The sequence below is a fragment of the Geospiza fortis genome, unplaced genomic scaffold (genome assembly GCF_000277835.1).
Source record: "Geospiza fortis unplaced genomic scaffold, GeoFor_1.0 scaffold471, whole genome shotgun sequence".
In the NCBI taxonomy this organism is placed as follows: Eukaryota; Metazoa; Chordata; class Aves; order Passeriformes; family Thraupidae; genus Geospiza; species Geospiza fortis.
Genome location: NW_005054443.1, coordinates 1,264,050 through 1,291,614, shown reverse-complemented (window position 1 = coordinate 1,291,614; position 27,565 = coordinate 1,264,050). Strand labels below are relative to the sequence as shown.

Below are 27,565 nucleotides of genomic sequence, written 5' to 3'. Positions count from 1 at the left end.
ACAAAATATGTAAAATCCCAAATCTTTTTTCCATTCATTTTTAATAGCACACAATACAATAAAAAATGAGTTGTAGGAAACTACAGCCTCAGAAACATCTGGAGAAAACAATGTACCAGAAAATATCTAACAGGGAGTTTAATACTTGAATAAAAATTATGGCAAGGATCCATGTATCTACCATGCATTTTGTTGAACTTGCAGCCCTACTTATAAAGTCATTTACTCTAATGCTGTATTTTAATTCTTTGAAGTACACAACACTTAGTACTTCTCATAATCCTCCTATTTGTGTTTAAAATTCCAAGACCTAGGATGAACACCTTGCTAAAAACTGAAGTGAACATATACAGAAATTTAAATACTCTGGGGCTTGGCATTCTGCAGATGCCAGACTTATGGAGGGGCTAGAAAGGAGCAAAGTGATGAGGAGAAAGCGAGGAAGAAGAGCTCATTAGCTTAATTTTCATTGGTACACACTATACAAAGCCTAGTAATGCAGGTCTTTTCTAGGCAACTACACAATGGGAGATTTAACAACCAATGCACTCATGCCCCACATTTCCTTCACTTCAAAAGCGTTAATCTTGGGAAGAAAGGCAGCATGGGAAGAACAAACTCCCAACGTGCAAGTTCTGGGGCCAGCTTGAAGTCTATGGCAAAGTTTAAAACAAGGAGAATAGCAGGCAAAGCCAAAGCAACACTGTGTCCTACCCAACAGGTAAGGAAGAAGCAGCCAAGAAAGAAACACACACAGATTTGAGGATGACAAATCATTATGGGCTCAGCTACTGCCTCCTGGATAGATTCTTCCAAATGGGAGGAATGAATGGTAAAAATAGAGGCAGAAAAGAAAGCTGTAATAAACCTCTCAATTCTGACAGTGCAATTAGTGAACAACCATAGAAGCAATAATCAGTAGAAATGAAGGCACAAGTTGGTTCATGTAACAAGGAAGCTGATATAGAGGGCTTTGGCTGGAGGTGTTTCAGTCTTAATTACTGAGACAATCACTAATCAAGTCACAGTCTAATAGCTCCCACCCCCAACACTCACCTTCCCCAGTGGTCTGTTTCCTTCCCATCATGTTCTCCTTGGATTTAAATTCTACTTTGTTCTCCTTGCCTCAAAACAGCTTCAGCAGCCTTTATTCTTTTTTAAAAAAGCCTCTCCTGAACTCCAATTTGAACAAGGTATCTTCCTCCCAGTAGTAAGTTTATACATTTTACCTACAGTACTCATGGTAAATGTCATTGTTTCTTCCTTCCAAAGGTCTAGCATAGCACAGAAAACTTACTGAATTTATTTCATCAGTTCCCTAATTCTTGTGTGTCCTTAAGTGATTCTTCTGCTGCTGAACAGTGCCTCATATCAAGGCAGTCTTCGGGATCCAGAAACAGGCCAACATCCTGCACTCTTGAAAGGAAAGCTGAACTTAACCAGCCCTCTGTGGCACAGGTCAACTGTTTCATTATCTTATGTCTGCTAATCACCATTTTATTATTTAACACTCCAGAAAAACTGGAAGGCTAACATATCACAATGAGTTTCTTGAAAAGTGAACCCTTGGGTTGCTTCATTTTTAAAATCAGACAAGAATTTCCAAAAGGTTTGACTGATAAAGGTAATCCCAGAATAACTTTTCTTATGGGTCACTTCATCAGATGGAGGAAGGGAAAGGTTTATGTGTATCCTCTCTGACCTACATCCATACTTGTCTGCAGATAAGCAAATTTTCTACAAATCAAGGTATGCAGTCAATTCATTAATATTTGGTAGCTTCTGAATACCTGAGATACATATTAAAAACAGGGAGAAAAGGAAGAAGAAACAAGAACTATTATTACCTGTTACCACAAGTATTTTACCCAGAGTTCAAGTTTTGTATCAGCTTATAATACAAAAATAGTAACAGCTCTCTTGTGTGGTACTTGTGACACTATAGATATAATACGCCAATGTAGAAGATCAAAATCCACTCATTGTTCAGATTATTTGCAAACAAACTTTGCCAAGCTTTCCCCACGTCTCTTAAGGTTTTGCACTGTTGTCCATAATGAAGGTCCCAGTGGATTAACAGAGTTTACAGTGTACCTCTAAAAAGCAAAACTTCTACAATTCATGAATGCTTCATGTTCACTTCTTCTCTCAAATCTCTTTTGGATACTGGAGATTGTCAAAAAAACAGCAGATGAGGGACAATATTTTTGTGAGAAAAATGCTTTTTCAAACTTTAATGCCTCTATTAAAAAAATCAGACCCCACATTGCCTTCATAAGCAGGAACAGTTGGGTATACTAGTTGGATAGCAAGTGCATATTTTAGTGTCACAAGCACACTCTTGGCAGAGCAGACTCCACCTCTGCTAGACAGGTGACAAAGGAAGGCCTTTGGAGAACATCACCCATTATCACTCCTTGCAACCTGATGGATGACCAGCACCACTGCAGAGGAAAGCACATCTTCCTTCTATCTTCGCTACTTTTTTCCTACTTCATCAAGGGTTGCTTAGGCTTTTACGGTTTTTAAAAATAATCAAATTTGCTTACATTCCCTTAAGTTTTTTGATGTCTTTTTTGACATCACTACCAACATGGTCTGTTGTGCTTGTTGTCCTGAAGAGTTTCTGATCCAAGGGATTTTGAGTAATGTCATAACATACAACTTCACAACTTTCAGTTAAGTATTTTCACCAGAATTCCACTATTTTGGGTAACACTTCCACACCATTTAGGAACGATGGGGCTGGTACATGATGATAGAAGTGACGTTTATTCTTCCACCTACCCCTATCCGACTTATTTTAGTATTAATAACAAAATTCACTGGCATTTCTTCATATGTTTTTTTTTTGTGCTGTGCGTTCCAGTCTGGGTGGATTGGGAGGCGCAGCCTGTACAGCAGCTTTGCTGGCCAGACTTCTCCAGTGTTTCTCCAGGAGAGAATATAAGGCTTATTTCTGGCTCCATTGTTACAGTGGCACTATGTCATAGAAGTCATGGAAAGCTATAAATTCAGAATAGCTGCTCCACCATCAGGCATTTGACTTTTTCCAGCTGTGCCATTCACTGTTCCTCATACAAGGGAAGAGTACACAGTGCCTGCTGTACCACTTAGTGCTGCTGAAGCTAAACTATAACAGAAAACTTGGCGTCCAAGGGGAAAAGCCACCTTTAATGGACATGTCCACCACACTCCAAACACGTTCAGCTGCACACAGCTTACTAATAAAATCACTAGCCTCAAAGGTTTCTGCCACCTCCAAACCTCAGCATAGTCAAAACACTTCACAGATAGATCAATTTCAATGTAACAGTTTGCTTCTTGCATACATTCACTGGGACTTATCATTAACAGTCCACAATTCATTAATTTCTCCTAGTTGCTGGTATTGCTAATAATTAAAGACACTGTAAGAGAAATCTTAGCATCAGAGAAGCATTAGTCAAACCTATACTCAGACAAGAATAAAACCAGTAAGCCCATGTAAAAAAGTGTATTATATGCATCAGATAATTCATATGTAAGGCAGATAATGAGGGCTTTACCAAAGATCACAGCTCCTTAGACACTGCCTAAGACAACCACGCTAACACAATACACAAACACAATATATATCACACTCTGTTCTTCACAGACATTTTTCTGCCATATGGTAAGGTTACTGTGCAATTACTGAAAAGAACCTAAAACTAATTAATGACAATTAATAGAAAAAAACAGAATATATACTGCAAAAAAAAAGCACTAAATATATACATGAGTGGCAAGGAGGACACAAAGAAATTAACATTCCAAAATCTAGAAATAATATTAAATAATCACCAGAATTTAAAAAAAGAAAAAAATATTTAACTTTCACCAATGCAGTAATGTATAGAGTCCCTTTCTATAGGACATTAATTGTTCTTCTAACAATAAAATAATCTCAGGTTATCTACTACAAACACATCAGGAGGCACATGCTTCAGGATGCATGCAATCTTGGCAAAATCTTCAGCTGATTGATGTCATTAAAGTTCTTCTCAAGGCAATAGACTCTAGACAATTTGCAGTGCACAAGGTGGTTTGACCAGTCTTGGAAGACTGAACTATTGATGAGCAGGAGGAAAAATGGTCTTGTGCACTCCTGTAGTGCACAAATACACCTACTCATCAAACAATAAATACTTTAAGAACATATATTCAAAAGAACACCTTTAGGCCCATCTCATTGTACAGTTTACATCAATAGTTCCACCTGTTTGTGTTACCAAGTTATAAGACAGATGTATGATTTTACAGTTGAATTGGTGCTCCACTATCAAAACGGCCAAAACATTTATTTTTCCTCAAGTGCTTCAAAACTTGGCAATGAAAATGATAATTATGGGAAAGTCTAAGAGAGTATACAGCACAACAAAAAATTGTTATGGAAGTCCAGAACTTCATTCACCTTCTGGGTTACTGTATGTAATTTACATAAGCAAGCACACGCACACACACAGACAATTTTGTATATCCTATAAATCTATTTGATTTTCATCTGCAAGGAGTAATTTCACTTGTTCTACATTCTTGCAAGGATGTTTTTGATATCTGTCATTTGGGTACATTTGTATTCCTGAGGAAAACAATTTACTTTCCAGAACTCCCTCTGACACAGGACTATATCTCTTCCTTTGAAAAAATAATAAATAATGTATACAGGTAGTTTTGTATATAGATGAATAAAATCTCTCATAGTCTTCACACCTTCAGCCAAAGATTACTGAGGATAAAAAAAAATACACTGAATAGGGTGAAAGACAGCTTTCAAAAAAGACGAAAAGAAAAGACAAATCAAAATAAACTATTTACGTAAGATAGAAGAGAGATTGGCCATTAAAGTGATACTGTTCTTAGTTTCTTGGCTGCAAATGAAGTAGTACACATCCTGCATGCACAAACCAAGGTACGAAAGATTTCACCTTCTCCCCCTTTTATCAAAAAATATCCATTAGTCTCTTGCTACTGGTAAATCTGACGATGCTGCTTACTACAGCTGTCAGACATATCCTGAGAACCTACTCTTACCTGCTCACCTTCAGCAAATTTCTACTTTTAGTTCTCTATTTCTGCAATACAATTTATGTGTCTGAGAATTACATTTTAAAGTAACTATTTACATTTCAACAGTGTTTTAGAATAAAGCCAGGAAAAGTAAATTACTGCAGTGAAGTGATGATCTCTCTTTTTCATCAGCTACAGCTTTCCACTCTTTGAGGAAGCTCTCTCAAGAAAGGCTACTCACATCGAGTCAAAGCACATGTCTGAAAAATGTAATTGCAATACCAAAAGATTGTGTTTGATATTAAAATGGAATTTCATTATATCTGGGTATGTCTTGACAGCAATTTCCTGTAAATCATACTGTAGCTCATTCTAAGAAAAAGCAGCACACAGAGGCAACTGAACCAACCCACTGCAAATAACGAGGAGCAGCAGATGAGGATGGGAAAATGAAGCGATGGAGACAGACCTCAGAAGCTATGGAAAACCAAGCCAATTCCTTGCAAGCCAATACACTGCACCAAAACCACGTTACTTCCAAAAAGGAATTCTACACCCTCTCTCCTATAATTTAGATTTGTGTTTCCTATGCCAAGTTACTGGACACTAGGAGGCTTTTTACAAGACTGTCTCAGCTGCTTTCATTTGACCATTAATGGTTCAGTTTTGCACCTGTTCATTTCTTTCCCACAGTGGGAGCACAGGAATGACATTTTGGCTCAACCATTCAATAGGAGAGAAAGAGTCATCACATACTAGCAATAACCTGTGTTGTTCACAGATGTGAAAAAAGAAAATGTAAGCAGATTAGACACATCTTTTAATTGTAGAAATTCAGATGTATTTTTAAGGTATGTTTACACTAAGAACATAAGTTAGTGCAGATGTGAATTCATAAACATACAGTTTAACCAATGACCTTATTAACCAGACACTCATTACAATGACAATAACAAACTTGTATGATGGTTTTACTACATGGTTTTCTTGAGTCCTTTCATTTGAATTTAACCTGAAGTGGTATGACTGAAAATACCCTCAATTTGCTGTGAGATTATCTGACAAGCTTACAATCACAGCTCATGAACTAGGGAGTATGGCTGCCTAGTGGAATGAGGAAAAATGTTTTTTCTGCACTATGCAGTAGGTAAACAGCTTTCTGTCTTCCCTTTCCCAAAAGAGCAAATACTGATCACAGCATCATGAAACAAATTTCTTGCCTCAGTGGTCTAATTTGGGCAGCTAACATATGAATTGTGATTCCCTCCAGGCCCTTTCAATTGTAGAAAGTTCTACAATACTCCATAAATTAAAAGACTTCATGTTCCATAGGGAATAAGAGTAGGAAATACTTGAAAAGAGAAAGAAAAAAAAAACTGAGGCAAGTGAAGTATGATTTATAGATTTCACTTAGGATTGCTTCAAGGCCTGGGCATTATTAGACCTAAAACATGTATGCTGTTTCCAGCAAGAACTTAGGAAAGACATGGAGACTAAAATAATGAACCAACTCAACACTACTCATTTGTTTTAAAGAAAATACAACCCTCACTGTCCAGCAGACTGTAAAAAGTAAAGAATTTGTTCATTAAATAAATGCGTACCTCTAAACTCAAACTCTGCTGCATAGAAACAGAGAGGTACTAAAAAAGAGTCAGAAGTACAGTAGTGAAATCCTGCCACTACTGGAAACTGCAGAAATGTCACTGAATTCAGTGGGTTTGTGATTTCATCCTGGCAATTTACCTGCACTTCAGACTAACAACATGAATCTGAGAAAAAAGTGACAGGTACTGGAAATCATTTGGGAGCAAATTATCTCATGGTATTCTGAAACTGTCAAATCCAAACAGATTAGGTCTCCTGATATGACTTACATGGCAGAAATGCTGAAAAGCCCCTGATAGTATCACTCAACTGTATTTATTTATTTATTTACTATTATGTACCCTTAAGGTTTTATTGGTGTAATGAAACAGACCACCAGAAGGATAATAGAAAAGGCTTAGTCTTACAGGTGAACAAACTAAGCATATCACAGAGATTGCATGATTTGTTCGCAGTACCACTAAAACCTGAATGCCTCTTACCTGAGTGCCAGCATAAGTGATCCCAGGGATCGGTGTTCATTTTATTCTGGCTCTAGCGTATATAAGAATGTCTTTTATTAAGATGTTTTGTAGTTGAATATTAGTGCTACTGTGAACACAGGGATCTTCAACGTCCATTTGACCAGTCATATGATGTACAAGATGTTTCCATGTTTTCTGACAGTTGTTACTATAGCTGCATTGCACTCACAGTCCTGCAGCAGTGTCAAGGGATGTCACACACAGGCATATACACAATTCCTCAACACCACACCACGAAACCAGAGAGTCAGGTATGAATGAACAGCTGCAAGGGCTGGGATCTGTTACCCATTAATGACCTCCTAGTGCGCTAAGATACAGCTGACCCTGTAGGGAACTGTTCTCTCACAGCCTCAATTCGCAGCACCCCACGCATGGAGCTGTTTGATCAGTCTTACTGTAAGTTGCAGCAGACATCTGTGGAAACTGGCAAACAAGTGCAAAACTAAATCCAAGCTATCCGGGAGATCCCTGTCAACTTCTAAAACATTCTTACGCAAAGTCACACCTGGAATTTGCACAACCTTAGGCTGATTAGCAGGGGGACCTATAGTTGTACAGGCAGAATAAATAAAAGTGGCCCTGTAGAAAGATAGAATTCCTCCAAAAGTCTGTCTGTCACTACTTTCTTATCCTTCATGTAGAAAAAAAAATCTCATAATCATGTATAAACAAGGAAACAACTAAGCTCAGATATTTTGGAATTGCTATGCTGTTAATAAAATAGTTTTGTATTACATAAGGTCTAGAAGGGTATTTAATTTCTACAATAAATAAATTACATTCTGCTAAAGAATTTGTGTGTCCTACATTCTGTGAAAAAAACTAAAGGTGAAATGGTACTGTCCTGAAGCATTTGGAAAAACTGAATGGAATGAGGATTTCCTTACATTGAATTCTACCTTCAGTTTTACAGTAGAGCATTACATTGAAGTTCAAAGGTTTTAGAAAGGATATAACTGATGAAATAGAAACCTGTTATTTTCCCATACATGCTAAACCCTTTCACGACTAGAAAAATAATCCTTTCAAAAAATCATGGCATCTTCAGAAAGAGAGGAGTCCAATTCTACCAATTCAACAGTGAATACTCTCTTTAAGGTGCTGGAGCACTAGAAAAATATCAGCCTTGTATCAGCAAGAGATTGGAAATACCCACGTAATCCCAAAAAAAACCAAAGGAGATCTTCATTGCCTTCAATGCATTTGATCAGGCTCTTTCTGGACAGACTTAACAATTCATCATTCATATACAGATAAATACGAGGCTTTGCTTTTCAAGTGATTTTAGGGTTTTTCTGTTAGATTTTTTGTAACTACTCGGTTGTTTAACCTGACACAAATAATTTACAAAATGCAAATGCAATGGAAAAGGTTAACTATAGTAAAAGCCTGAAATTGTTTAAAAGCATAAAGAATTTCATTTCTAAGTCCACCTGTTACCACTGCCAATTTCATCTATCCCTCTTTCTCCATGTACTGCAGCTTCATCTGACTGAACTTCTCAGCCATTGCTTCACTTATTTCGATTGTCCTTACTTCCTTCTCACAAAGTCTCAGTTCTAGCATGTTGGTTTTCATGAAGGAAAATCACTGAAATCTGGATGCTGCTGTACAAACACTTGCTATTGCTTGCTGTAGGGAACAACTGTGTAATAATGGCAGCAAGAGTGCCTTTAAACTTCCACCCCCATTATTAAAAGAGATGAAGCAAAAAAAGCATGCTTTTGATACCAGGCAACGCATATGAATAAGGGAACACTATCTTTACTGAAAGAGGATGATTTGGACAGACTTTAAGTCAAGATCTGACACCCATCTAGAAGCTTCATTACCGATTCAGTAAAAAAAAATGGACTCAATGAATATAAGTAAGATTCTTTGGCTCTGTAATATAGAAGGTCAGATTTGACTGTTATACATGGACTTCTCTACACCTAAATTGTAAGAATGGAATTTTAGCTGAAAATACTGAACAGAGATAGAGGTAAGCCTAGAAAATCATTATGCGTAATACCACAATTAGCCAGCACAGATATTGTAAGAAAGTCATCTGTTCTTCCTTGGGGATTTAGCCTTTACTCATGATTGCCACACATAAGGAAAATAGTATCTTTATTTCTAGTAAGGCATTCCACTGAAACAAAGCAAGAAAATATCCCAGTAGCACTTTCTACAAAAGAACACCAACCACAGAGCAGTTCAAAGGCAATATAAAATCTAATATTGATGAAATTGACAGCCCATAATTTTTCACGTTTTACATTCCTTTCAGACTCTCTCCTCTCTCCAGATATCACAGCATAAGGAAAAAAAGAAATTACCTGTAACCAAAGTCTGTCACTTGAGTCTGTTCCACCATTGGCAGTGCATTGAAAAGTAGCAAACTGTCCTGCATTGACTTCCACACTCTGAAGGCGCAAGAAATGGGGAGTTTTTGCTGTTGGACAAGATGCAAGTGTTAAAGTTATGCAAGACCAAAGTACTGGCTATAAAAAAATACACCAAGGAAATTAAATAGCTCTGCTTTGAAGGGTTCAAGTCAGACAACACATTAGATTCTAGGTTGGTCTACTTCCATGGCTTTGAAAGAGCAGAATAGAAGGGTGCTGTGTAATTGTTCCTGCTGTGTAAATTACCTCATCTCAGCATCCCTCTTGTAATAACAATCCATTAAAAAAGATCATATTGGAAACTAATAATGTTTTGAAGACAAACCTATTAGATGCTTGCACTATCAACCACACAAGCCAGTAAGAAATGATGTTATCAGGGGAACAAGTTTTTCTTAGCCAAGTACACTGTCTATAGAAGAGGTCCTTTGGAAATGCAGCCCACCAAACAGTTGCAATACTAACATAACACTCCTCACCAACTACAGTTGCATTCTTTAAGCAAAAGTCCTCTCAACAGCACTGCAGGAAAAAACCGAGAACACAACATATTCTCCATACCAATGCTTATTTTTCATTTAGAAAGAGAAAACAATCTCAGTAAAAAATAAAGCAATATACTGACAAGCAAGCTGAAACTGATATTCAAACAAGAATTATATCCACTGAAGTAAAAAAGTATGTGTATTTTTGTTTTACTAAAAAGAATCAAGCATGTAATATTAAAGAAAAATATATATATTTGATACAGAAACCTATCATTTAAAGCACAATGTTCCCCAACCTACTCAAATCCTACCGCAGACAACCAGACTTCTTGCACTGTCTATACTAATAGATAAACCAGGCTTTGAACATTGCTTTTCAACATAAAAATCTTAGTACTTACAGTAGACTGGCAAACTAAACATTTATTTTCTAGCAGAGCATCACAACCATTTAAAGAGTTGATGATATTTTCTCAAAAATCCTTATTTCTGGGAGAAATTGTATTTTTAAGGAATTTATAAATAGATAGCTTCATGAAAAAGTTGCTAAATATCCAATGCAAGACACCATAAGAAGGAGGAGATGGAATAAAATAGCTCCAATTAGTATCTAAATATAGGATTAAATATTTTTGTAACTATCCTTATGACAAATTTATTACAAATACGGCCTTTTTTTTTTTCTTAAAACATTCCCCAATTGGGGCAGAAATAGTTTAGGCCAAAATTATCCACTTCTTTGCCTATGAAACTATAACATGAGAATATCTAGTAAAATTCTTCAGTATGTTCCCCATTTCTCACCTGTCACTTTTTTAAAATCTGCTTTTACCCCTTCGATTTTACTGTTTCCTTGGTCTTCTTAACTCTAAAAAAGTAAGTTTTCTGAATTACCAAGTATGGCCTAAATGGAGAAAAGCACTGGGTTTTAAAAACAAACAAACACACATACACACACACACCTGCCCATCTACTACAATCCATTCCTTTAATTTCTATGTGCCTACAATCTGTTTTCTGCTTGGTCTTAGTTTGTACTACCCAGGCAACTGCCTATCAAATATTTCTCCCATTTCATTTTTGTTTAAAGAGTTAGTAATTCCAGAACTGTTTTTCTGGGAATATACAGAAATCATCATGAGCTTTACAAAGTTTTAGACACAGAGTAGTTTTACTTCAATTTTCACACTTTTTCAATTTCCTTTAGACAATTTAACTGGTTTGATGTCTTAATTTCAAACATTTTAATTACTTCATCAAAGAACTTTTCATTAAAGCTTTTGCATTTCAGTATTGTTATGTCAGAACTCTACATGCTGTGGGCTATAACTCAGTCTCCACATTAACAAGAATTATTTGCAGGTTTTTGGAATTGATTGGTACAAACGCAAACATCAAACCTCTCAAGATCTGTATAAAAAAAAATTAAGCTGCTAAAATGCTGCTTCAGACTTATCCTTCCTGAACCAAGGATATAAATTCAAAGTGCAGAAGCACCTATACTTTCTAACAACATGAGAGCCTGCAGTGTTTATTAGAAATAAGTGACTCAGAAATAACAGCTGCTGATTCTGCATAACTGTCTCTCTATTTGAAGAAATGTGTGTGTCTTCCTGCCATTAACACTAAAACCATTTTTATGAGGTGCTTTGATACTAACCGATAGAGCACTTTTTATTTGGAATCACAGCTCTTACTTAAAAGCTGCAACAAATGCATGCAAGCACAATATGACATAAGAGGAACAATCACACAGAAGTTGGTGTCTTCTTTCCCACTCAGTCATTTGGTCAGTAAGATCACAACCTACTATTCCATGCATGATCTTAATACAGCTTATTTAACCAACAGCATACATGTGAAGTAATGTTTTATTTAAGAAGTCTGTTTAGTTATGTCTGGATTACCACATTAAAGCTTAATTTACAAGGTTTGAATTGACAATGGGATAAAGAAATATATCTGAAGCATGAAAAAGTAAAATAGTGCAGAAACTGAGCCATGAACCTTGGGAAGTACCCTGAGCAACCTTGCTTAGCAAAGCCTCAGTCCTCAGCCAGCTGAGTATTCTTCCTTCTAAGCCTTGGAAAATATAATTATATATAGTCAGCTTGTGTTTTTCATCTGTTCTCACTAATGTCTCAGCTTGTGGCTGCACTGAATTTTTGATGCAGACAGAAAACTCATCAACAAATCTTAGAATCACAGGATCATGATGATTTGGTGATTTGTTTCTAAAGGAGATGCCATATGGCCCAGTTTGGGTTTGGGACTCATGCTAAGTGCAGTGCACAAGGTGCACATAGCAGAGATGTCTTTAAAGACAATAAGGTGCAATGATGCCATGTTTAGCAGCACTTCATATATATATATATACTCAGCCTGTACTTTTGGCAGTGACATTGTTTTCTGACGTTCTCCTTATCTTTTGCTCCACATTTATCAAAGCATAGTAGCACATTTATTTTAGGGGATCTGGCTTTACAACACAAGATAGGTACTTACTACATGGATGTCCTAGAACTTTCACTTCATCAATAGCCACATCCCCAGAGCGACCTGAAGTAACCACTTCAAAAATAACCTGAGAAGCAGAAAGAGAATTTCAGTTAGCATCTTTGGAACACAGGGAATATAAAAATAGTTTGTCATGGAAAAACGCATCAACTCTTTCAAATATGTTATGAACACCTGGAAAGCAAAACACCATCGTAAAACCCTCAAAACGTGTTGCTCTTATCATTAAAATTAACCAGAACTTAAATCACATTTTTGCATGTTTACATAATTTTTGGAGATTTGCAAGCACAATCATATATAGTAGAAATAACCAATCTCTGCAATTGGTCATTTATTAGATAACTCCTTTGGTCTGCCAAAGGAGTTCTCTAATAAATGCCTTAAGTATTAAGAGCAGTACTGTACTTTCAAGTCTTTGTCTTGCAAAATGAACAGCTTTTATTTTAAACATTACAATTTTGTAGTATACAGAGATTTGCAGGGTATCAGACACAAACATACCTATTTTCAGGAATGTATTTTGCATGCTTCTTAATCGTCCACCAATTGCAGTGAATTAAGCAAAGCAGATCCATTTGCCATGGCTTGTTTAATGGCTATAAATAGGTCACAAAATAAATGGACTGCTCCCATCATTTGAGCTGAGTACACTCTAAAGTAAACCTCTCCAAAGTTTGGCAGTCTGAACATCCCAAGAATGTTTACATGGAATAGAAGAAAATATGCCAGCAATGTTAGCAGGTACATTTCCACACCAATGCTCAAGAAGTTCATGCTACAATCCAGGTTGCAATTTTTATTTTTTTTTAATACTTTACTTTTGCTCGGGAAGTTAACTGTAATTGCCTTGTGTAACTGATCTCGGGAATCACCCTGAGGAACACAAAGTTTAGAAACCATTTTTCATGCATATGCTGTACTCGACCTTGGAACAGATGATCACACTATATACCATACCCCTTTACTGAATGATACAGAACGCAAAGATGTTATAAGGATAACATACAGCTCCATAATAGATCACAATTTCCTGATGTTGAATAAACACTCTCAGAACACCAATTCTGATTTTAAAACAAACCTTGCAGTGAGAAAAACCTCCATGCCCTTCAGTCTCCGCCTTCTCCCTTGTTTTTCATTGCTCTGCCTATGGACACTGACCTGCTGCTCTCTCCCAGATTTCTTCCTCCTAACCTCTGTCCAATTCTCCCTCCCAGTCTCACTGGATTAAAATTGCTGTAAATATGGCCTTAAGTCCACATGGCTGAAAAGGAAAAAAAATACCTGATTCATTCTAGCTCTGCCCCCTGTCTACACAAAATTTCAACCTGAGTGCCAGTGTTGCCACTACATGAATCATGAAGCAAGAAAAAAATACAAGAAGTCAATAAGCAAAGTACAAATGCAGCCAAAGAAATTTTTCAAACAAATTCTGCAAGAAAAGGGTTGCTCAGTTGGCTTTCTGAATGCCAGATGACACTCTACTGACTCTTGAAGTTGGTATTATTGATCCATGGCAACAGGCTGAACAGGGTATGGATTTGGCTCCTAGCATTTAGTAGAACATCCAGAGCAACACCACTCAAAATTTCAAAGGATCGCTTTCCTAAAAAGAAGAAAATCTCCTGGTAGAATTTGTCTTAAGTATCCTGGGAAGAAGAAGTTCTTAAAGAATAAAAAAGCAAAGACTCAAAGAATAACCTGCATTCAGAGACCTGAAATAACTTCTCTAACCATAATTATTACCCTCATCTTAATAGCCTTGAAAAGGAAATAGAGAGGTGATGTGCACTAAGTAACCCTATGTTTTAACAGCAGTGCAAGACCCAAGAACGCAGCTCCTGTTTTCAGCCACTGAACTTTAAAAAGAACAATAATTTCTCTCTATTAAGAAATATGACACAAGAAATTGCACATCCTTCATCTGTGTTACAAGCTCTGAAAAAAAGTAATTATGCTGAGGCCCTTGAAAAAAGGCAGAGACTGCTCCACCTCCTAAAGAGTTACCAAGCTATCTGAAAGCGAGAACACCTGAAAGACCATAGGGTATGAGAACCACAGCATAGCCTCAGAAACCTGAAGTTGAGGCAGAGATGTTCCAATATGGTAGTGGAGATCAGGGAGCAGACAACAAGGTCTCAGAAATTATGGGAAGGTTTCCCAGGAAAATATGCTGCCACAAAGTTAGTCCCTGAGACAACTGAATCTAGGTGTGCATGCAAAGACCTGCCTCTAAAAAACACAGATGGCTGGGGACAGTTACTGATTTGTTTCCTGTATTCCCTAGTGGCTTTGAGCTTTCTTCTGTTAAGAAAAATACATTAACAACTAACTTTCTGGGTTTTATTGAAATATAACCTAAGAAAACCCCCAAAAACCAACCCTCTCTTTCTTGTGGAACATTCAGCATAAGAGCAGTTGCACAAAGCCATCTGAAAGGCCTACCTGGATCCATGATCCCATCACTGCAGAAAAAACTGTATGTTTTTTCAGGTTCTCAACTTCCAGGCATGCTAAATTCTAAAAAATATCCTGAGGAACCGGCACATGCACACCCGTGGAGCAGCCAGCCAAACCAGTCAGAAGTTTTCTGCTAGGAATGTTACTGCTAGATAACAGGGATTTAGCTATTTTTTAAAATGCTGCATAGGAGTGTCTTTTCTAAAGAGCTACCTGACTTCCAGCAAGACCAATAACCTGAGCTTTAGAAAAGAAAATGTGCAATATCTCAATAGATCACAAAATAATTTCTATAATTCATAACAGGGGAGCTTAGCTACAGGTTCTCTGAGAGGCTTTAAGCACCTCAGTATTGCAATCTACTCACAGCCAAAAAGCTTGTGGATTCCTATTCATTCAGTTCATAGGCAGAGACTACAACCTTGAAACAACTGAATCAGAACTGCCAATGACAACAGCAGAGAAAAACTCAATAACTGATTTAAAATATCCGCTGTATCTCTAGACAAAATACCAAAAGTGTCATTCCACAAAATAAGCCAGGCAGCGTATCAAGAAAATGCCAGTTGGACATACAACTGAATTACAATTATTGACATTAAAGACAGTATGTTCTAAAGAAAAGTATTACAAATCGAAATACTGTCAGTTAAATCATGCTTCTATTAAAAGCAATAGCCAAACTGATACCAGCTTTAATGACTGTAACTTTTACTCTCTACTCACATGGAATATGCCATTTTTGGTAAATAGAAAGAGGCGGTAAAGCCAATAGTGACATACCATTGTCAAAGAGAGACACCGATTCATATATAGAAGAAAAAATATGCAAAAATACAGACTGGTCAGAATGGAATGAAGGAGACCTGAGGAGAAGGACTTGAGAGTGTTGCTGGATGAGAAGGTCAAAACGACCCAGCCACATGCACTTGAAGCCCAGAAAGCCAACTTCATCCTGGGCTGGATCAAAGCAGGCATGGCCAAAAGGCCAAGGCAAGGGATTTTCTCTCTACTCCATTTCAGTGAGACCCCACCTGGAGTACTGCATCCAGCTCTAGGGCCCCCAAGAAGTGCAGAAACCCTGCTGAAGGAAGTTCAGGGAAGGGCCACAAAGATGGTCAGAGGGGTGGAGCACCTCCCCTATGAAGACAGCTGGGGTCATTCAGCCTCAAGAAGAGAAGGCTCCAGGGATCACAGGATCATAGAATGATTTGGGTTGGAAGGGACCTTAGAGGTCATCTAATTCCAATCCCTTTGTTATGGGCAGGGACACCTTTCACTAGACCAGACTATTCAGAGCTCCATTCAACTTTGTCTCATTATGGGATACCACATTACAGGTGTATCTAACCACATATACACACTGAAGATCTTTCTAGGGCCTTTCAGTACCTAAAAGGGACCTACAGGAAAGCTGGAAAGGGACTTTTCACAAGGGCAGGTAGTAGTATGACAAGGGGCAATGGCTTTGAACTGAAAGAGAACAGATTTAGATTAGATATAAGTAAGAAAACCTTTACTTTGAGGGTGGTGAAACACTGGCATAGGTTTACCAGAGAAACTGAGCCCCACACCCTTGGAAGTGTTCAAATATAGGTTGGATGGGGCTTTGAGAAACCTGGTTTTATGGACGGTGTCCCAGCCACAGCAGGCATCTGCAGTTAGATGATCTTTAAGGTCCCTTCCAACTTAAATGATTCTATGATTGTATGAGCATGACAGTTTATTCCAAGTATAGTAATATAATTCCTCTTTGGTTCACAGACTGTGAAATACTATCAATGCTGTATACAAATTCAGTATTTTATTTGAATTGATGACTGAAGATTATGGACTCAAATATCTGCTAACTAAGCATTTTCCCTTTTTAAATTAAAAAAGTAATTTGATCCTACATATTCCAGGTTTCTGAAAATCCTAATAAGAGTGCTACACACTGTGAGAGAGAGACCTAAGAAACACTTCCGGTACCTTTGAAAGCCTTACAATAGGGATGTCAAGACTCTTCACAAATCTGGATCAGTTTTCTTAGTAAATTCACTAGGAATGAAACCTAGAAACTTATTTCACATCCAATTTTCTCCATAATTTTCCATTTGAAAAGTAGCTTGGCCTGTAAACATTAACTTTTTTACTGCCACCTCCAAACTCAGCCTTTTCTCATAGCTGATGCAACACCTGCAGGCAATACAAAAGACTCCAGTCAAAACAGAGAAAACACTCCAGCAACGTCAGACTGGGCAGCCCTTGGATTCTTTGCCTATTATTCCACCACCTTATCAGTCCGGAAACAACTGGTTAAAACACGGAATTCATTTGCTCAGGAAAAACTGCTGAACACTGCCCTGAGAACTGTTTTACACCATTCTCCCCGCAGCATGCCTGCCAAACAGGAACCAGGGAAGCAGCTTAGCACTGCACTGTCCCTGATCCTCCCTGCTTCACTGAAGAGCAAAATTAGCTTTTCATTCCTGCCACTTCCCCTTGCTACATATGAACAAAGAAAGGGGGTCTGCTCACCAACATAAATGCTTACTGCTGAAAATGTGCGACTCAAGATAACTCATTTGTTCCAAAGAACAATAGAAATAAACAGGTTTTGTTGCCACACAACCTCACTCTGTAAATTCCTGCCTTTGTTGCTGCAGAATTACAACACTTTCAGTCAAAAGGCGGATCGTACCTAATATAAACACTGTCCTTCACACGACTTAAAAATAGCACTTTGCAAAAACAAGAAAGAGAAAGGAGTACTAAGAAAGCTGCTTAAGCTCAGGCTGCAATCCTGCCCCCCTGCATCCCCAGTGAGCAGGCAGTGCTGCAGCACACGCTGCACTCTCCTCTCCACCTGCTCTGCTTTGCTGCACAGAGCACCTTGCTCTGACTGTACTGTACAAGGCACTGGAAACAGTTTCTCTCCAGAAAATTGGCTTGTACCCCTGTGGGTTGAATTCTTCCCCCCTTTCTAATTCATCCTAGGACTACCTGCCTTATCACAACAGCAGCAACTGCTTTCTCATCAAAGCCATGTGAAGGGAGGCTCCTGACCTGGTCCTTCCTAGGCCCCCACACAGGTCCATCACAGCTTATTGGCATGGGCTGCCTGAATTGTGCTCAGGCCTCCCTGGCTGGGAATTTGCTCCATGCCATTTCCCTCCCCACCTCCCACCTCTACATGACTACCACGTGGCCCTCACACCTGCACTCAAGCACATGAAACAACATTCTGGTGGCTGCTGCCAATCTGAGACCACAAAGAAACAAGCAAGCCAGCCTGAAAACTGAACTCCTGACATTAAGGCTTGTTAAATCTTATTATTCTCTTCCTGTTTTTAAACCAGTTGCTGCCTTGTATTTCTCTACTGAAGGCCCAAATGCTTTTCTGGTTTAGGAACAATGGACAGGAGCAAATAACAGAGCCTTGTGTCTATGACAGAAAATGCATGCCTCCATACTTGTGACCATTTTTAGACTGCTGGGGATTTTTAAATTTAGATATGTGGTTTGCCCTGGTGCATCTTTCTCAAAATAGTTATTCCCAAAGCACATAAGCCAACGAAGAAGAGCTATTTAAGATGCCTGACACAGGTTCTTTTTCCAAATGCAATATGCATTTCAAAGTTTCTTTGGAGTTCAAAGCACAGTTCAGGAACTGTATGTGTGCAGTTGAATGCAACACACACAACACATGAGAATGTGAGCCTGACTTTTACTGCACAAGAAGCTTAATGCTCTGTCCTAGATGAGGATTTAAGTACACTGCACGAGCCAAACTCCAAGCCAAACATGTACAAAGCAGGTTATGAAACAAATGTATGCTTAAGTCCAGATTTTAAAGTTAGGTTTGATCTGCTGCTTCTTATTCCCTAAACTCCCAATTTACAGGGGAATGTGTCAGAATGGTGAAGGGTAAATCCCATCTCTGTGAAGTGATTCCAATGTAACTCCTTTGTGTCCTTACTAAAAAGGATCAGGAATTACTGCCAGGCTCTTACCCCATTTTTTCACTCCAGCTTCATAGGATTTTACATTTAAAGATGGTGCAGTGGCACAGACACTTGTGTTACTATACTGGAAGCTATTTTTAATCAATTCAATTTCTGAATTTTAAACCTGCAGTGTTTGTTGTTTTATTTAATCAAGATTTGTTTCAGTTCACTGCTGCTACGACTGACTTCCAGTAAAGTATAAAGCAAATAATTCAAAATATAAAAACTGATAGGGAGATGGTGTGTGACTTGCAGTGGTGCTGTGCTAAATTGCTTGCTCGAAGGGTTAGAAGCAAGGAACACAATCCCCTCACCAGACTCAACTCAGTAGTAGCTTTTGCATATTGTGATATTCCAAAATAGCAACACTTCTAAAATATAAAATTTATTTTAAATACTACTAATTGGTCTGAGAATTATTAACTAATCTAGGGAAAACAACCCTGAAACTACCAGATTCTACTCCTGCTAAAAAATCCAAATGAGAAAAAAAATCAAAACATTGAAGAAAATTACAACACATGCCAAAAAACCCTGCCACCCTCTCCTCAACTAGAAGAGAAGCCTTTTCATGACTTTTATCTCTAAGTATCAATTTTAGAGCCTCTCAACCTACTGAGACTGCTCCCCAAGAATCTAAAAACAATCTTGCCACTTACCAGCAAAATCTACATAATGTTCAATTCTCTTTTTCCATGTACATTCTAATTCTACTCAAGTTAGGAGGAGGGTGAAGGTCTTAGGAATTATGTGAAGCTTTGTTTTGTTTGCAGGCTGTCTCCAAAGGCACGATAAACTCCTTGATGCTCTTACTTAAGATGCACCAAGCAGACAATAGCTCAGTAAAGCAAACAATTTCACCTGGGCACAGTGTTAAAAAGAGGAAGGCAATGCTTCCTCAGGGGAGCACTCCTAAAGCAATTTTATAAAGCAGAAATAAGACTAGGACCTGCAGAAATACACCAGCTACTTCGAAACAAATAGTTCCGAGACCAGCAGGCACAGCAGAAAAGAACAAGCTGTGCTGATTATCTTGGACTCAGAAGGTGTTTGGCAGCTTGAACCCATGTTACTGCAAGCACACTGTTATCACTAACTGGACAGCAGTGCAAACATACACTAAAATCAATGGCAAATGTTAGGCAGTAGTACTTAGAAGATCATTAATTATGGAATTAAATATATCCTTAATTGTCAGAATGCTTGACAATTTAAGTAATCAGCAAGTAATCAACAATTAATGCTGTTACATGCAGGTTGCAACAGTGATTTGTGAAATATATGTAGTACAGCTTATATCTATGGTGTGCAACATACACAAGTAACTACCTGGCAAAAGGAAAAGGGTGCATTAAAAGAAATTAATTATTTAGTTCAAAGACTGTTTTTCTAATGAGTCAATTCTAAATAGAAACCCAACCTGAAAAATATTTACAAGCTGGGGCAGCTGGTGCTCCAATAATAAACTACTGTTAATTATTAAATCTTTTTTTAGCACTTTGCTTGTATGTGTTTGCAATACATGGTTTAAACCAATAAATCTTTAGAAGTTGGATTAAAATTCACTCCATACTACATAATCTGATTTGTAGTCAGCTACCATTTAGTGGGAGCTATTTTGCCTACATTTTTCAACAGCAAAACAGACACAACACACTGTGTTTGAAAAAATATTAAATTGTATAAATATTATAACTCTGAAATGTTATCATATATAATTTGTTCTCAGACTTCTGTAGTGCATATTGGTTTCCCTTCCATCTAGACATCTTGCAGGTGTTCTGCTAAGGAAATGGAATTATAAAACATTCACAGATGTGGATGGCTACACAGATTGTGTGATTTAAAACACAACAGTCACACAATTACATTGCTTTGTCCCTTCACCTATTAATGTCATGTGCTCTCTTGGAGATTACTCATTGGGAAGCTACCAACCTTCATATAAGAAAAGTTAAAAAGGGCTCCATCATTCCTTAAAAATCTTCTTAGGAGATTTTTCTTAATTATGTTCAGCAGAGTCAGACAATCTCAGACAATCACTGGGAGGAAATCTTTTACATTCTGGTGGTTTTGTGTGGACCACATGGATTTGTGCCAAAGGAGGTTAGAGTTTTGGACTCAAATGTATAGCAGCTCAGGAAAACAGACTCAGTACTACATTATATACCTATCAGGTGAGTCCTGTGCCTCCCCCACTATTCCTGCAGTCACCTGAGCTGCCACGCTCTCACAAGATCCACATATACCCTCTCTCCTCCTCCTGCCCCCTTCTCCCAGCTGCTCAAAGCTGGCTTCCTGTCTTCCCCCACAACAAACTCTGTAAAGAAGAAAAAATATGAAAACTGATGAAAGGAGTTCAGAAACAATGAAAAATTGCAAATGTCAGCACTCAAGTGAGGAAATTGCATCACAGATCTCTGAGAGAATGGAGGGAACCAAAACCAAAGACAATTAACTGTAAGCTCTTAAAATGGTGACAGCACTTCCTCGAGAATAAATGAGCTTATTTGCAATGAAACCAGAGAAGCTACAGTATTTAACACGGATTCCCTGCACTGCCACGGATATTAACATAGCATAAGATCTTTTGGCACATCAGCTAAATTGCAGTACCTAACCAGGTATTATTTCAGACTATATGCAGCAAATGCAAAGAAAATTACCTACTATACTCCACAGTGAAAGAAAGATTATGCGAAAATGTCAACATTTCCAGTAGCAAGGAGAGCACACGGAATCCATTACAGGCAGGTTTAGGCATCTATTATACATCAACTGAACTGCAGTACCCCATCCAAGCACGTAAGGGTTCACCGACAAACAAGGGTGAACAGTCCAGAAGGCAGGTCTTGAGGTAAAAGAGGATGGGAATGGTTATCCTTCTGTTTCTCTGGCCAAATACCATAGGTATCATATTGTCAGAAATCTGACACAGATTATTATTAACAAGATTAGTAATAACATTTGAAACTGACAGAGGCTTTCTATATTTTTAAGAATATGTTAATTTACCTTAAAATTAATAGTCAGAGTCAAGGCTTCTTCTACTAAAATTCCCCTGTCCACATCAGCCTTTTGACTCAGAGCTAGAGTGAGACTTTAAAGCACAACACTCTTCTTTACTGACTGTTGATTCCAGAGCAGTTCTGCTGCACAAAAACCAGACTCCTTTCAGAAGACAGAAAACTGGAAGCTCCTCTAATTCACCATACAGATGGGGACATTTCAGACTTGGGCGTAAGTGACACAGTCACACATTTACACAATATTCAGTATTCCTGAACCACCCACCACGTTCACAAAATCTTCCAGCAAATTCCACATTATTAACCATTGAGTTATATCCAATGTCAGCCACAAAATTGTCTACGGGATGCTCTATCCGCTTCTCCCACCATCCACTGAGGCTAACAACACAGACTGGTCCTCAATATTTCAGTGAAGATAGAAAGGCTTTCTGGCAGCAGTGGAAGGCATTCTCAACACTGGCATCAAATTGGTAAAATGAGGTCTTGATGCAAGATCAGAGAATCATAGGAGTCCTGAGCTGGAAGAGACACTTTGAGATTTTGAACACCAATTCCCTGCTCCTCACAGGACCACCTCAAACCAAACGACAGACAGCATCATCTAAACCCTCCTTGAACTCTGACAGGCAACAAAATACACACTGCCTTTCCACCCTGAGAGACGTATGACTAAACAAAGCTTGGACTTTGCTCCAGAGAGATAGCACATAGCTTCTCCCACACAGCTGAAGTGAGCCTCAGCTCTGCCAATATGCCTGCCCTTCTCAAAAAGGCACGAGAGTATCACCTCATCAAGCCTGCAGACAATTATAAAAGATCCACATCATGAAGTTTGCTGAGATGTCTGTAAGCTTTCCCTGAATACTCTCCAGGAAGTCCTGACAATGCAGTTGCAGCAATTCCTAGGAATCTTGGGTAGTACAATGGATGCAAATGCAGACCCAACCTAGGAGCACACTATCAGAGGCAAGAAGAAATGTGTAAGTGTGCTCTTTTGGGTCTGTAAGTATTGCATCCACTGCCAGGCATCCCACATTCCAAGAATAAAATGTTCCTGGCCCTCCAAACTCGTATTTTGGAGTAGGATTTTCTGTTTCATTGTGGGTGAAACAATCAGAGAAAAGACTCCAGAAAGTTCTTCAGCACTTTTTTTTACTTAAATGAAAAAGGGATAAAAAAGGATAGATTGAGTTCCTTGAGACATCCTCACAAATCAGATGCTGCAGCCACAGAAAGAATCCTACTGCAGCTTTCCAGAGTACCTGCAGCGGACACTGCCAAACTCCTAATTAAAATATGATGGGGCAACAAATACTTGGTTACTTGAGACAGCAAATGAAGGAACTGCAACAAGACTCTGCCACATGTGACACTAGTACCTGGGGCATTGCTGTAGGAATTAGGGAGTCTCACTCTGGAACAGCATGGTGGAAGAGCAAGATTGTACCTCCTAGGGAGGTCTACAGTCAAGGAACTTGACATCTTCGGGATGGCTTTTCTTCAGAAAGCGTCAAACCATAAATATGGTGACAATATTCAGTAGAGGCAAACAAATAAAATACAATTCAAACTTTCCAAACTTCAGGTGAAGATGCAGGATCCTCAGTAACACCTCTATGCTACCAGTCAGCTCTTACTAAACTAAGTTATTTGTTTGTGGAGACACAGACTGTACTTTCACAGGAAGAAGGAGGAAAAACACTGAACTACTATAAAGCAGTAACTAACTGTATAATCTAAACCTTCCTACAGAAAAGCAACATCCTAAGGGACTGTCAAGTGAAATTCCCCATAATCTTTAGGATGCACTCAAAATCCCATTCCTATGACAGCTAGTATTATATTTATGTTTACTACTGGACAAATGGATATTGCATTCAGCGTTAAGACTTGAACTGAGGATTCAAAGGATTCTGCTGGTTCTAAAGCAACAAGTATTGCTGATCTAAATCAAACTTGAAGACTGGACTGTAATAAAATCTACTGGCGTTCAATTCCAGCATCCCTATTGAACTGAAAGAACGAGTGAACTTCTTACAGAGAAACAGTTAATTGACTGAAATCAATGGCAAAATTTCTAGATTTCTTCAATGTAATTAGTTCATCCACATTTAGAGCATGTGTGCATTTCACACACTTCTATAACTATTCATAAACACATAAACACAGCCATATGTATGTAAAAACAAACATTCAACATCATGTACAAAAATTTGATTAAGATGATGGTCAACTAGAAATACTGAAATTTATTTTGATTTAAAGTTAAAATGAGGATTAAGAACCAGATGGCTATTATGAGAAATAAAATTTAATAAAAAGTAAGACATACCTGATAAAAATTGGGCCAGAAAGTACTAATTGCCAGTTCAGCTCTGCTCCAAGTGGCAGTGATAGATGCATTCCAGACTGGGTTACCAATAGCACCATCATTAACCTTCACATATACATTCAGAGTGCCAGGGCTAGCTCCACTCTTGCTTGAAACATAATAGTGAAAATCAATACAATGTGTATCATTTTCTTTCAGATGGGGCATCAGGAGGTGAGCTTTCTGTCCTGAAAATCTTCTAGGTGTATTCACCAACATGAAAGAACCTGCAAAAACAAAGTGACTGATTCAATTTCTTCCTTGTTTTTTCTCTTCTTAATATGGTAATATCTGTAACTAAAGCATAATTTAATAATAATAATAATTCAACCATTTTTCTTTGCTTCTACTAACATAAGAGTAATATTTATTTGGTAGGTATTTGATCTCAAATTTATTTTGCAGAATCTCAAAATTCTTTTCTAAAGCTGGTAAACATTACAATCTTTATTCTACAGGTGGGGAAGGAAAGAGACAAAAAGCCCCAAACACTGAAGCGACCTGCACTGCAATAAACCTACAGATGGTAGTACAGAATCAACTTGAGGTCTCAGCTATCTGAGTGCTTCTATGTGCACGGTCCCTGCTGGCTTTGCCTGGCAAGGCTGTGGTATTGGGGGAGCTACAGGAGCGGCTTCATGTGAGAAGCTTCCCCACATGTCCTACGGAGCCAGTGCCAGTCAGCTCCAAGCCAGCCAGCCCCACTGCTGGCCTAAGCTGAGCCCATCAGTGATGGTGGCAGAGCCTTTGGGATAACATCATTAGAAAGGTGGGGAAAAAAGAAAACTTCAGAATTGTAGCTGAAGAGAGGACTGAGAATATGTGAGAGACACAGCACTGCAGACACCAAGGTCAGTGCAGAAGGAGGGGAGGAGGTGCTCCAGGCACTGGAACTGAGATTCCCCAGCACCCCAGGTGCTGAGCGAGTCAGGCTGGCCCCTGCAGCCCATGGAGTCCACAGAGGGTTCACCTGCAGCAGCCACACCAGCTCAACCAGATGGTCAAAGGAGGCTGTGACTTTGTGAGAAGCCCACACTGGAGCAGGTTGAGTGGCAGGACTTGTGACCTGATGTGGGACCCACGCTGGAGCAATCTGTGCCTGCAGGGCTGCATCCTGTGGGAAGGGACCCCAGAGTGGGAGAAGACTGTGAGGAGTACTATTCTTGATGAGGAAGGAGTGGCAGAGACAACATCTGATGAACTGACTCATTTCCTGCCCCTCTGCACTGCTGGGAGAGAGGAGAGAAAGTTCCACAGTGAAGCTGAGAGCAGGATGAAGGGGAGTGCACTTGGTGTCCAGACAGGGTCAATCCACTGCAAGAATGGCAATGAAATTTAAGAGAATTTTATGTGTTCAGACGGTTGGATGCAGTATGTGATGCAGAGAGAGTCTAAAATGTTCTCAATCCCTTAACCTCCCTCTAGCTAATCACAAGTTACCTACTGAACTAAGTGTGACAACTGTCTCCTGTCCTCAAAAGGTGAAAAAGCATGAACAAATGCAAATACAAGTAAACCAGTAAGCTTTACAGGTAAAAAAAAAAAAAAAAAAGCGGGGGTTGAATTTCATGTTATGGTTACAAAACAGCAAATTACATGAAATGTAAAAGTATTCAAATAAAGTCACATTCAAACAACTCTCACATGAGCAGCTAGTCAATTAAGACTTTATTTTTTAGTGCCTATTAATGTGTTCCATTGAAGAGTACCTTCAAAATAATCTTGCTGCAGAACTAAGGAATTTGAAAGGCTGTACAGATGTTAGAAAAATGCAATATGACTTCTGAGGCATTCATATTTCTGGGTTGAAAAAGTGAAAAGGAAAGAATTCTATTAACAGATAACCTATGATATCATAGAAGGAAATAAAATTCAATATCTACTCTGGAAAGAAAACATTTCAATAAAATGCATGAGATAATTTAAACCCTGCATTTTTCATAAGTCCAGAAATGGATATGTTATAGTTCCCTGCTACAAATGCATAGCTAAGTGTACTTAGAAAAATATAACTACACACACACTTGTCACGTAGTTATTAGAAACCAAGTTTTAATTTTTTTTTCTTTTTCTTACTTTGATGGGTGACAATACCCTCTAATGAGATGCAAGTCATTTCTTGAAATGGAATGTTGGAGAACCTTTGTCCAGACTGCATCTCTATGTTAAACAGGCTTAACTATTCAATAATAGTAGTTTACGGTTGAATTTAAATTATTTATCAAGTATAATTTCCTTTCTAGACAAGTTGATAAAATTGACAAAAATGGAATTTACTCTTAATACAACAGAGTATAAAAATATTTTACTTCCTAAAAGGCATTACTCTGTATTTACCTCACAGTCTATTACTATAATATATTGAGAAAATCCTTATTCATTAGTAACATAAACAGAAATCACTGAATATGCTTTTTTCTCTTAAAACAGGCAGGAAAGAAACTAATATTCCTTCCATCAATTAGTACATGCTCTGCCATTCAATTAATTTATTGACATTTAAAATATAAACCCCTTAAATAGGTATAATTTGCTAAGTTATAAGAGCAATACTTAAAGCATTTATGAATTAACTAAAAATTAACTGGCAGGATTTTTTACATGGAAACTATCAATCCAACAAACAAACAACAAAAATCCCCACAGCATACTTTCTGACAGTGGATCAGTTCTCCAGAACAGCTTCTCATTTACTGGGGCACATAAGAAACACATATTAAAAATAACTGAAAGGATATACTGGTATATCTACAAGGAAACAGTTATCTGCCAGAATTGAAGGATTCCACAAGAAAACATGTAAAATTATAATCAACTGAGTACTCAGTCCTAAGAAGAAATATCAAGGGCATGTCTTACTATAAATACACTCATTTTATCACACTTATTTAATTTCTCTAAGTGTACTTCCATGTTCAAACACATGGATGACAATAATTTCCTCAGCCAAAAAGTTTAAATGGGATTTACTTGGGTTTAGTCTTTAGGGCTATGTTTAGGCACTACATGCAATGCAGTAAAATCTAATGCTCATCATTCATTAAATTCAGGCTTCTTAAGTCCACAACCCTGCTGAGTCACATGTATTTCATCATTATAGCTAAGGAGTTTAAATTAACAAAGCAGTGGTTTTCCTGAAGTCACTGTTG

At 38.1% G+C, this 27,565-nt stretch overlaps 1 protein-coding gene across 1 annotated transcript in view; it reads right to left on the bottom strand.

The window, feature by feature from the left end:
* The window catches only part of PTPRM (protein tyrosine phosphatase receptor type M), a 341,545-nt gene that overhangs the window by 282,230 nt on the left and 31,750 nt on the right, over window positions 1–27,565 (bottom strand). Inside the window, exons 2-4 of the mRNA XM_031062267.1 lie at window positions 24,378–24,643; window positions 12,550–12,628; window positions 9,488–9,603 (exon numbers count right to left, since the gene is read on the bottom strand). Of these exons, the coding sequence (XP_030918127.1) occupies window positions 9,488–9,603; window positions 12,550–12,628; window positions 24,378–24,643 (461 nt within the window). The remainder of the gene's footprint in view (window positions 1–9,487; window positions 9,604–12,549; window positions 12,629–24,377; window positions 24,644–27,565) is intronic.